Below are 12,790 nucleotides of genomic sequence, written 5' to 3'. Positions count from 1 at the left end.
GTAAGTTCACAAAATACAAAATTACATTAAAATAACACGACTGACTGAATTTTAGCACAGAATAAGTAAAACAATTAATTTATGATAAAATAATAAAGGAAACAATCAAAGAAAACACAGAGGATATTTTGGAGGCAATGTCTCAGTGATAACCCTTTGCAATCATTTTACTTTTATTTTGCAGAAAATATGAAAAGCATGTTTTGAAATGTTTCTTATGACTAGATGCCTTTCCAACCACAGAAACGTATTAATTGCTATGCTCTTCCAAGCCCAACCACATATCTTTATAAAAACACAATACGACTAAATGCATCAACAGAAACAAGTAAAATTCTTTCAATGGATATTTCTGCAGTATCGTAACAGGGAAGAAGATTCTCCCTCCCTATTCTAAAGATTAATTTTGGCCTTGAAACACAATCTTAGGCTTATCCTTAAAAAATAGCTTTTTCTTTGAAATCCACTCTGTATGTCAAATTAGGTTCTCCTAAACAACGTTATGCACAAAACTATTTCACAAGGTATATAAAAAATCCGGTTTGATTTATCAAAGTAGTCAAATGATAATTATAAACTAATTAAAGCCCTTAGTGTGACAGTGATTCAGCCTTGGCATAGACAACCAAAATCACTTAGTCAACATGTAAAGCAAAATTTCCCATTCTCTTTTGGATTTCTTACATTTGTCCAGGAAGATTTGATCTTTCAAAACACCATTCCAGAACATTAAGATTAGAGGCCTAGCACCTCAGAACACTGAAAACTTTACTTGGAGCAGTTCAGTGCACAACAAGGATACCTATCCTTCCCTATGACTTAAATTAAGCACTCCTATAAAAAGATTTTATTTTTTTTTTTGTCAATGCATCCTAGAATTGTAGTTTTGCTGTCAGCCTCAAGCCTTTTTAATGTGAATTTATTTGTGACTGACAGTGGGTGTAATTTCAACTGGGTACAGTTCCAACAGATCCTTCCAAAGCATTTCTATCCTAATCAGAAGAGCATTAACCCACTTGGTATGGCCTTTCTTGGCGTTTGGATAAGCAACACTTTGTTTGTATTTGAGCATCCTTCAGACAAAATCCAGGGTGAATCTTAAGAGCTCTCTTCTGTAATAGTTAATTCAACATTTGTTCCTTTACTGTAGACAAATCAAAACCTCAAGTCGTTATATATCAGACTGGGAATCCTCAAACTGTCTAAGTTTGTAACTATAGTCATTCATCAGATAACATTCAGGTTTCTGTTGTCCAAGTAAACTTCAAAAGACATTGTGATTACAGGCAGCAGTCTGCAAATTTTCCAAACAAAACTTCATTTATTCTGTAACAGTTCTGAGTTGTGCTATGACAGTCCTTCAAAAGCTTCTTAAAATTTTATCACAGTTGAAACAGAAAAATCTGAGACTGTTCTTGTCTGAAGACAGCTCTTTGCTGTGCTTTTTTTCCACTTGTTAGCTTATTATTAAGTTAGAATGCCTTGAAACTTCCATTTACTGAAGTTTTATGTCCTTTGCTTTTCTGAAATCAAAGAAATTGTTATTTCTCCTTTATTCCCTTTCTTACTTATATAAAAGTAGAAATTCTAGAAGTGGGAATAAATGTTTTCCTTGTCATCTTTCTTCTTTCTTGCGTTATTATTACATAATATGATCCATCAAAATCATCATACTTCATAATAAAATTCCTCCAAATGCTGGAGGGATTCCCTAAACACCGATGTCCAAGATTTCAGGAGACTAAATCAACACAAGTATCGTGGTATGCATTCTTTGATAAGCAACTGTTATCACTGACAAGCTGGATCTTTTGAGTACATCCAATTTCATATTTTACAGGAGTTCTGAACTATCCTGTATCTTCAAATATACTGTTACTATAATTTTGCTGGCAACTTTACTTCTTCGTATTTTAGTTCCTTTAAAACTTCCTTAAGAGCAACAGGTTCTTGTGGTTGTCAGTCCAGAACATGTCATTTGCTGTAGCCTTACTTATTTTATCCTCTTCATCTTTTATTAGATAGGTATATCTTGTACAAAATTAAATATCAGAGTAGATTATTATTCCTTGCTCCTTTTACTCTTCAGATATACTGTTGATCAGCCTTTTACCACCAAAATTGAGATGTGAGTAAAAGGTGTGCCACATTTTTTTGGTGTACAGATCATGGTAGTAATTCATATATTCAGGTGCTGCCCCATTTTGAAAATCACGTAAGTACCTCAAAAATGAACGCAATGCTTTCTGCAAAAGCATTACCTTAAGTGAATTCCTCCTATCATACTGAAAGGCTTAAAAAAAGCTTCCCTGCAGGACAGTCGGATGTTTCAATGGATTTTCTTTGGGCAGTTGCAACTTCTCTTTTTGTACCTTTGAACTCTACAGTAAGAGAGGAGACGGTTCCTATATAAACAGAACTTGCTTCCCTACATGTTGTAATCCTTCCTAGTAACAGAGGAAGGAACTGAACAAAATCAGAGAGATGAACATTCCAGTGCATAGTCTCTCAAAAATCTCTTAGGCTATAGAAAAAACGGAGATTGAGGCATTGTATCTTACCAGTCTCCCGTATTCCAGCTTTAAAGCAGTAGACAACGGACCTCGTAAGAGAGGTCAGCCATCAAATTATTTGCCAAGTCAAAAAAAAGGAGAATCTAAAACGAGACTGGAAGAGGCACCAGTACAATCGGTGTCCTGAAAACTGTCTTCATTAAACAACTGAAGTCAGAAACCACGCTGGAAGAACACAATATTGCTTTTAAACAAGCTCTTTCCTCAAACACATTCCAGATGTATTTATTTCTGTTACTTCTCAAAAACACTTGTGGTGTATTAGCACTTATTCACGATCATGACGACATACAAACCTGTAATAAAGAATCTGTGGAATCTGTCCTCGCGTTTGGTTTGTGCCATTACTGCTCAGACTACATGTACTAAATGTAAATGTTACACCATCTGGACACTGAACTGTAGTCATTCCTCCATCTCCATTGGCAGTTCGGCTTCCATAATTCCTCAAACGAACTGCATATTTCACATTTTCCTTAAAAAGGAGAGCCAGAAACAATATGCAGTAAAAAACGCGCATAGAAGTTAAGCTTCAAGGTATTATCAAAGCTTTTATTTTACATTAATACTAGAGAGTCTGAAAAGTCCTTCAAAGTGCTTGAGAAATGAAATTAACTGAAAAAGATCCACCATTTAACAAATGCCCAAGGGGATCTGTGTTCCCAAACTATGGACCATAACTTAAGTAAAATATTACTTCTAATTACTTGAAGAGTGAACCCAAGAAAATTAGGTACCAAACCGCACACAAAGAAGTTGCGCATTCAAGAATATTCCAAATTACTAAGCAATTACAATCTATCTTATGCTATTATAAAAATTAAGACTTAGTTTCTTTTTGCTGCCAGGATTTGGAATTTTCAGTTACAGCGTGAAACTGAAAACGTATGAGGCAAACATGTCAAGATTAATTTCTAAGCGTGTACACAAAGAAAACCCCGATTTACATTGAACATTCTGATTTTTCTTATCTGAAGTCGTCATACGAAACCTCCAGACATGCACTCCTCTAATTTACCTTCAGTGGCACAACTTTGTCAAGTCTGATTTCAGCTATGTCACTGGGAGAATCATCTGTGGTGTAAGTTCCTTTAACCAACTCTAAAGATGTCCATCTATGAGAGTGAGTTGAATCTCCAGTATGATCACTCTGATTCAAAGAAACAAAGCCAATTTAATAGATTTATAATGTAATACATGACCCATTCACGCAATCGTGCAAGTTATGTTTTCTTGTATAAATCGTTACGCAGAGCACTACAGATGAAACAAAGCTGAAAATCCTGTTCAGAGTCAACAGTAAAGCCTTTCTGCTGAAAAGGAAATTACTGAGCAGAGATGCCAGTTTCCCACAGCAACCTATGCTTGCCCTTTGGAAGTCATTAGAACAGTCGGTAAGAGTCGCTATGTAAAAGAACGGAGTTTTTTTTCATTTCAAGAACACACAAACCAGTTTTATCTTCTTCTAAAAGAGTACTTCGACAGCACATGAAACACATGTAGCTGTAAGCCTTGACCATGCTGGTAGGCTACCCCTTTCTTTAATTTTTGGTTTAAAATGTTTTAACTTGGTCTCCTTTATTTCTTGTTTTCCTCTGCAGTTTGCAGAGAGATAACAGGTCTAGCTCCAGGAAGTGAAAAGCCCACTATATTTCAAATATTTGTAATAACAGAAGATTTCAAGACCATAACCAAGATAAGGACCCTACTGGATATGGTACATAGCTTCCAATAACACAAAAATCACCACCACAAGTGAACCAAAAAACCTTACTACCAGTGCACTGTTTTACTGGTAGCCTAGACTGTATAAGAATATTACAATATTACTTTGAAAACCATATTATGAAAATCTCTGAGGTCACTTTTGTTCAAATTTTTTTCTCAAATGCAGTACTTACATCATCGACTAATACCTCCAACTCATACTCATGAATTCCTCCTCCACCATAAACAGAAAATCCTACTACAACTACACCGGGTTTGTCAACAGAGAAACATATTGCATCAGGGGATCCATTCCCAGTATTCCAACTTCTTCCCTGACTTGTTTTAGTGAATCGGTTTGGAGTGGATTTGACAGAATGGAGAGAGTTCAGCCCATCAACCTGTAGAAAGTTAAATACAAGAACCAGAAAAAGTTAACTGTTAAATGTTAGACACCTTTAATAAAGCAAAGTTAAGTGAATTAAATTAACTAGATTTTCAACTGGACAGATTTTAAAAGTCAACTGATAAAACACAGAAGATACCAACAACTGGGGCTTCTATTCAACATCGACTAAAAAGAAAAAAGAAAACAATTTCTGGTAATTTGGAATTAACTAGGAATCATAAGGAAATCCGATTCCTATTTTTTCCAAGTATTTAAATATATATTTTACAGGATGAATTGGCACAAAATATAGCTTAACAGTGCTTCAAGAAGAGTTAGGTATTTCTGCCTTAGGTAAGGTCAAGATTAAGCAAGGACAGATACAGATCTTATGGAATAATAAAAACACCTTTAATCAAGATGTTATCAAAAGCTGGGTTCTTTCTGTGAAAAAAGTCTTCTGAAAAATGTCACTGCAGAGACAGTGACACCCCTTTAATAAAATCAAATAAATTTCCATCATTTAATGACATTTAGCCTCGGTAAAGGGAACTTCTCTGTGTGATTATGAATTCCTGGATTTTAAAGCTGAACTCGGTGCCACTCTCGATTTCGAATACAAAGGAAATAAACTGGAAAAAGTCTAATGGTATAGACAAATATAATACACACCTTCTTTTATATTATCAGTATTACATGATATATGTATAAAGAGTATCTTACATATAAAGGAGGAAGACACAATGCATAAACAAAACACTTCATAACTTCTGACCCATAATCAAAAGCAGACAGGATTAGAACACGTGAGGCAGCCATGATACCCATGAGAGGCACAGAGACACTCAGGGATGTGGCACTGCCTCCAGTGAGCACATTTATTTATTTTGAGTGTACACATGCAGACACACGCATGCAAGAAGAGAAGCACTAAAAAAATTGCCATTTTATAAACAATTTGCAGTATTCTGCGGCCATAATGAAGTAGCTAATTATCAGCAGTACTTAATACAGTGAATATATGCTTTTATATTTACGTTAAAACATCTGGAAGCTATTGAGAACTGAGAATTCCAGCATCCATGAAAGATCTGCACATCTATATAATTCCGGCCACAGCCTGTATCACATTCATAATATCCTTGTCCTGAAAGACGTCTAGTAATGATTTTATGGAAGCTTTACCTCAGATCCTAATGCCGATGCTGTAAGCTCACTCACAATACTGGCGAGCAACCCACAAGTATTAGAAACCAGGTGTGAAGAGAAAAGTTCATTTTCTCTTCTAAGGCTGTTCCGTACTGGTAAAACAACAATGACCAGCATCTTTTCCAGCACTTCCCGAAAGCTTGTCATCCCTGAAACGTTTTCTTCGCTCTGCATTATGAAGAGAAAAATGACAAATGACATTGTTCTTACTTAAATGAAAACCACATCGGTTTTCACATATTATAAGCATTAGCTAATTGAAAAACCCATGACTTTTTAATAATAAGAGATGTCTATAGAGGACAAAAAAATATTAAAAATTCTCAAGGTTACCATGATAAGTATTCCTTTGTCAAAAAATAATTCTATTCTAATTTCCAGAATGAGGTGGTGTGGACTTTGTTTATTGCATTGGGCAGATATATAGGTGACCTTCTCAGGAGAGCGCTTTTCTTATAGCCCTCCTTGCCATACCATTCTGTGGTTAGAATACAACAGATACATAGCTACCTACGGAACTCTTGGCTTTGATGTTAGTCAAGAGAATCTTCTGCGCAAACAGGTAAGATAAAACCAGTGGTGGGATGCTTATACAAACAGTTATTGCTTTACTGAATGAAGACTGAAACAAACCTAAGCTTAGGCATCTAGCATGTCTTCTACCTAGCAGTGACACCCAGTTTTTCAAAACGGTTATCCATACTGAAAGTCATTCCCAATAAGGAAAAATAAAATCAGCTTTACTGATGGAAATTAAAAGTTTGCCTTTCTCACCATTTTGTCTCCCCCCAAAAAATTAAAAAATCCAAGTAGTAAACAGATGGGGAAGACAATCAGGTCAAGCAAAAGCTGTAAAAGCTTTTAGCATAATAATGACCTTTTACAGGAATATGTTCCGCAGCTTAACTGTGCATTTTATGAAGAATAGCAATCTCTTGAATTTACTTTTTGCAAAGTTCTCTGGTTGCTCAAAACTTCTGGTATTGGAAGACTCAACAATTATCCTTTATTTACCTTTCATGAAACATCCATAATTTCATAAGGTCTTACCCCTCTTGTCTTCTAAAGTGAAGAATACTATTTAGTAGCCCCATATCTTTGATTATTATGTTTACTCTTTTCATTTCTGTAAAGCTATTCTGGAATAACAGAACTGCAAAAATACAGCATTTGAGAGCCCTTGATTAGGAAATTGTTTAATAACCTTTAATAGAATTATATGAACAGGGGTTCCCTTGTCCACCTGCTGTTGACTCTTTTAAAAACTCCAGTTTAGAGACATGACTATCTATTACCAAAGCTGTGTTGACTCTTCCCCAAAACACTGAATCTATCCACATGTTCGTTCTTGATCACGTGAAAAAGCTGAAAAACCATTGCAGAAAACTCTATGCAACAGAAGACAACTCTAAATTATATTTCTGCTAACTTAATATTCCAAAATAAATAAGAATAATTTTTCTCAAATATTCTCCAAACAAGCAGTAACTGGAATATTTCAGACTGAAAGATGAAAACTGGATAAAATAACAAATTTCTAAAGCAAGCCTTTTAGAAAGAAAACACTCAGGCAAATTCAGCTCCATCCTTATAAAGCTAAAACGTCAACCTACATAACTGTTAAATTTTTGGAATGTATCCTAACCTGACTAAGTTTTTCCATGTGTGCAACCAAAAGAGGAAAACGATGGGCTAGAGCAGAGTCATTCTCAGTGCTGACTTGTTTGACCATGGATCGCAGCAACGCCTCTCCATCATAAGCAATTGGAAAGATAGAGGTGAGTTTTACTGAAGTGTGGCAGAGAGCAGACATAACAGCAGCAAGAAGCCGGCTACTGGAGGTTTTGAAGTTTGCTTCCTGGATGTCCTAAAAACATAAAAAGAAATCAACAGAATGGCATTGCTGCATTCAAAGTAAATGAGGGAGAACCTACTTTTGAAAGGACCTTTCCAGTTTTATAGTAATTATAAGAACAATTTAAAGAAAGGATTTCATATACTGTTAGCTTTCCTGTGAATTTTACACTATCTTCTCTCATGAGCTTCCATTTAGATCTTTCAAATTGGAGTAATTCAAATGTATTGGTTGACATGTTTTAAAATAATAAACCCATTTAGAAGTAATTTTGAAATAATAGCACCGTTTAATTATAATAAGTGCTTTGTCTTCAATCAAACAATTTAATTAGAATAATACATTAAAGAACTGATTCTTCCTTGAATTTTTATATGCTAAACGAATTTTCAAGCAAAGAAGCAAATTGTTTACGTCTCCCTACAACCAATGCAAGCAAGCATCTACAGTGTTTAGATGTGGGATGCTCATTCACAGTAAGATACTTAGAAGAAAGCTGTTGATTACAGAATAATATTGCCAGTTTCTCATGTACTTCACTGGATCAGAGCACTGTTGTAACACTTAATAATGAGAAATTACTCAAGTATTAGTGATGAGTATAAAAAAACGCCACATGTATGCTCCTAAGCAGCGTGCAGCAAGATGAATCACATATAAGGCATGGCCTCAACACTAAAAAAGCAGGTGCTAACAGTTACCAGCACCACAAATTTTCTTCACTGTCCCAGAGAGACTCTTATTGCTTAGACACTTTAAAAAACCCAAACAAAACAACACAAAAAAACCAAAGCAACCAAACCCCAGTTACTAAAAAACCCAAACTGCAGCAGAATTCCAGTTGCAAATCGGGACAAACACAAAAAAGGAATAAAGGTTTTAAATACTGCTTGACTTCTCTTTGAGCAAAAAGGGAAGCTAAGTCGTAATATTTACTCGTGTCGTTTTAACATACCTGGTCCAAACAATTCAACAAGTCACAAAGACATGCCCACTGCAGAGCCGGTGTTGGATAAAATGAATGAAAGCAAGCTGTGAATGTATTATGGCATTCCTGAAGAACAGCTTCTAAAAGACTGAGAGGCTGACTGAGATATCCTTGGGGATCGTTGTCCAGCTTCACCATGCAATGATCAACTCCTTCGGATAAAATTTTTCTCAGCAAGGTCCTAGTTTTTCCAATGCAATCTGCTAGTTTGCTGGTTTCTTCTACAACCGCCTTAGCTGTAGCTAGAAGGTTACAAAAAGAGGAACATTAAGTGCACAATAAATGAAACATTTTCATATTAAAATCCACATTTTACATACAAATAAAGCAACTAGAATTTAGCAACATCGGTGAATCTACATTCAGAGAAGTTAATTTCAAAAGGAAAACAGTGAAGTCTGCTAAACTACATCAAAGAAACCTGAACATCAGAAACTTCCAATTTTCCAGCCTTTCATAATATATGCTGCATTTTAAATATGAACATTGTTAAACTACAGGCATGAAAAACAGATACTGTCTTTCAATTTTAAATTGTGTTCACCACCAAAGCAGCTACTATGTACAGAAATGGGGAAAAAAGACAACACAAAGAGTCCAAAAGTACTAAATTGTAAAGGCAAACAAGAAATTAACTTTAAAATACACACTAGTTACAGCATAAACACCTGGTATTGGACACTTGGTTATGCAGATAATTGCAAATATCCTATTTCTGACAGCAAGTCTCTTAATTGCTCCAATAAAACCATATGTATAAGCAATTTCATCTTATAGCGTATCCTATATGAATACTTAGATCAAATTTTGAATGTCCTGTAGATTATTATTTACCGATAAATATGAAACAAATGAATTAAGAGGAATACCTGATATTGGATATATTTCACAGGTGTAGACCCTCAGCAACCTCAGGCAGCAAGTGCCCACAAAACGCAACCTTTCTAAATCCAAAAGAGTAGCAGTGTATTGGAATCCTTTAAGGCCACGAAGTTCTTCAACTCCCAGCACCAGTGTCGTCCAGCTCCAGTGAAGAATGCTCAATAAAGATTCAAAGCATTCCTATTTCAGGGTATGAATGATACAGAAGATAGATTTTGTGTTAAAAACAAAAAGTGAGCTTTCAGCATGAGTATAAAATGAAAAGCAAATAGCATCTATTATGCATGTTTATGATGAAGTACTTAATGTCTATACACATCTACCATACAACACACAAATCCTATTTGCTTGAGAATAAAAAGAGCACTGAGAACGTAGGGAACACGTCATTGTAATACCATGCTAAAAGCAATTTATAACATATGTTATAATATTACGTGTTTAGAAGTCTCTCAGTTATTTAAGAACTATCAACTGTTTGTATTCACCTGTAATACAGATTTTTTGGTAAATTTTACTTGCTTCGTTTGCATATGAATAGTGCATTACCTACTTTTACCAGAATACATTCTTCTCATAACAGTAAAGACTTATCAGGGCTGTCTTTGCTTTTTTTTTTTTTTAAACAGTTATGATCTGCAGACTCATGGGAACTATATCACTTTTACACTTTCTCTTTAAAGATCAACAGAAGCACATGATAGTCCACAAAAAAATTGAGGATTTAAAAAGTTTTGCTTGTCCAAAAATTTGTTTCTACTATTATTAAATGTGGTTGATAGTTTCATAAAGTTGTGCCTCGGAAGGCAAACTACAAATATTTGGTATCAAATACCTTCAAGCTGCAACAATTAAGCTGATTGTTCAAATTTAATTATAAAATGCTTAATGCTCCAGAAAGCCAAATCTCTCCTCTCAACCCAATTCAGATCTCTGGTAAGGGATAACAGCAGCAAGATAATGAAGAGGGAGGATACAATGTGAAGTATGAAAAGCCACAGGAGTTCATAGCTTAATGCAAATATTTTTAAGCAAACATGTAATAAGAGTAGCTATTAATATGTTGATAATATGATTACTAAAAATGCAAATCATGTAGATAATACATTTCTAGAAGAAACCTGAACAAAGGAAGATCATTCTGATCATTAGAGAATACTGAAGAAATGAAGAATACATAAATGAGAGAAAGCAAGCTGGTTAGGAAAATTGGACTGCGAGTGTCTATATGGAGGCAATAACTTCAATGTAACTATCAGCTGAGAATACCAACAGTATATGTAATGCAGTATAAAATATAAACCAGGATGGAACTGAAAATAAAATAATTATTGCTTGTAACAGATAAGGAAGGGACTGTACTTCAAAAGCATGAAGACGGAATTGGCCTTATCCTGCATGATAATATTGCATTTCAACTTAACAGAGTATTCCTCAAAATGTGACTAACCTCCTTGTATGTGAAGAACTGCAGACTATCTTCTATTAATAGTTGCAGCTCCCTGAGTTCCCTGTGCCTATTAATATTCCTTACCTCAGCTTATCAAAGTTTAATTAAATGCTATCTGATCCTCTATGTATATTGGAATGTATCCAAGAGGAAGACGAATCTCACCAATGACTAATTAATGACAGTAATTTAAAAGCCATAGAAGAGAGCATATAGTAAAACTCCCTCAAAACTCTAAAAATCCTGCTAATATTAATTTACTAGCAGGGAGTAAGGTTTGTAAATTGAATACAACTAGTAATGAACTCAACCCCACACCCCCCAAAAAAACCCCCAAAACTAAGTAGCTCAACTTTGTAAAAAATACATTTCTAGGCTCTCATGCTCAGGTCAATACCAAGCTTAGCTTAGATTCAAGTTTACGTCTGAAATCTTCAGAAAAAGCAAAAATAATACGATGTTCTATGTATCAATGTACCTAACTTCTGCTTGATAAAGTAGACAGAAAAAAATCGTTAGTTATTTCCACAGGTACTTCTTTCAGTTTTTTAAGTATGAATGAACTTGCAGAAAACACAGAAGATTCTTGATAATACTCACCACTGAGACAGTTCTGGCAAAAGATCTCTTTAAAATATGCACAGGTTCACTGGTTTGCTGTTTTCCTTTGGAGGCACTGCCATCACTTGTTGGCAGCCTGGAAGAACAATTTCAGAACTGACTTGAAATTTGCACTTTTTACTTTTAGCAGTTTTTACTATTTGTATTGTTCAAGTGGAACAGAAGTGGAAGAAAAGTTTAAAGTAATTATCCAAAAAATGTTCGATTTCAGCATAACTTCCTCCAGTTCCTAATCCTGCTGGACCAGTAATCAAGTATCTTGAATTCTGTTCAACTGGCAGAACTGTGACAAGTAATAGTAAAGTCGAGATTTAATTGCATACGAGATTATTATAAGTATTTACTGTATTTCTTCAGATGACATTTTTAAGACTAGAAATGTCTTAAAGAAGTCTAGTTTTGTCGAGGTAAAATATATGTGGAGAGAAAAAACACAGGCAGCACCTGTTACTGCAGCACCTTTCCTTTTGTGCCACTCGTGGCTCTTCAGCCACATCCCTCCTTCAGAGGCCTCAAGGCTTGTTTGTCTTTGGCTACAGCCAACTCTCCATAGAAATCACCCAAACGATTAATAGGTTACGCCAGGACTTTATGTGCATCCGTCAAAATGAAACCTTCCTCTGGAGAGACAGGGGTCTATGGACACAAAGCTTACCGGCAAGAGCGGGCTGTTCTGATAAGGGACTCTGAAAAGGACATGCTTAGAAAGGACACAGCAAGAGAACTGAGATGATTTCAGAATCAACATGGGGGCGGGGAGGAGTATATATATACATAAATTATAAAAATTAGGTCTTGTATGTATCTGAGGAAATCTGAAAAATATATTAGCAATAAGTGAAAGAATTCTTGCTTTTAAAAAGACAGTTACATAACATTTGTCATGGGAATAATAAATTTATGGTAACTTACTCCAAAGCACAATTTGTTGTTTGGTTTTGTTTTGTTTTGTGGCCTTTTTCTCATTAAAATCACCTGTTTGATAGTATATTGCTCCTAAACTGAGGCCTACTAAATAGAACACTTCCGAACTAGCAAAAAAAATTGAAGCACATTAGATGAAATCATGAGGCTCTACAGAACTAAATGAAAGACTCAGAACATAATATATGAAGAA

The 12,790-nt window shown here is 35.1% G+C and overlaps 1 protein-coding gene across 32 annotated transcripts in view; it reads right to left on the bottom strand.

Annotated features, from left to right (window-relative positions):
• Positions 1-12,790, bottom strand: part of MYCBP2 (MYC binding protein 2) — a 200,234-nt gene that overhangs the window by 91,901 nt on the left and 95,543 nt on the right. For all 32 annotated transcript variants that reach the window (XM_074563476.1, XM_074563495.1, XM_074563530.1 and 29 more), the window contains 8 exons: positions 11,653-11,749; positions 9,590-9,782; positions 8,688-8,962; positions 7,523-7,744; positions 5,854-6,045; positions 4,475-4,681; positions 3,592-3,723; positions 2,870-3,048 (listed from right to left, as the gene is read on the bottom strand). In XM_074563476.1, the coding sequence (XP_074419577.1) occupies positions 2,870-3,048; positions 3,592-3,723; positions 4,475-4,681; positions 5,854-6,045; positions 7,523-7,744; positions 8,688-8,962; positions 9,590-9,782; positions 11,653-11,749 (1,497 nt within the window). The remainder of the gene's footprint in view (positions 1-2,869; positions 3,049-3,591; positions 3,724-4,474; positions 4,682-5,853; positions 6,046-7,522; positions 7,745-8,687; positions 8,963-9,589; positions 9,783-11,652; positions 11,750-12,790) is intronic.

The sequence above is a fragment of the Larus michahellis genome, chromosome 1 (assembly GCF_964199755.1).
Source record: "Larus michahellis chromosome 1, bLarMic1.1, whole genome shotgun sequence".
Lineage (NCBI taxonomy): Eukaryota > Metazoa > Chordata > Aves > Charadriiformes > Laridae > Larus > Larus michahellis.
This window is presented reverse-complemented; position numbering and strand designations above follow the sequence as displayed.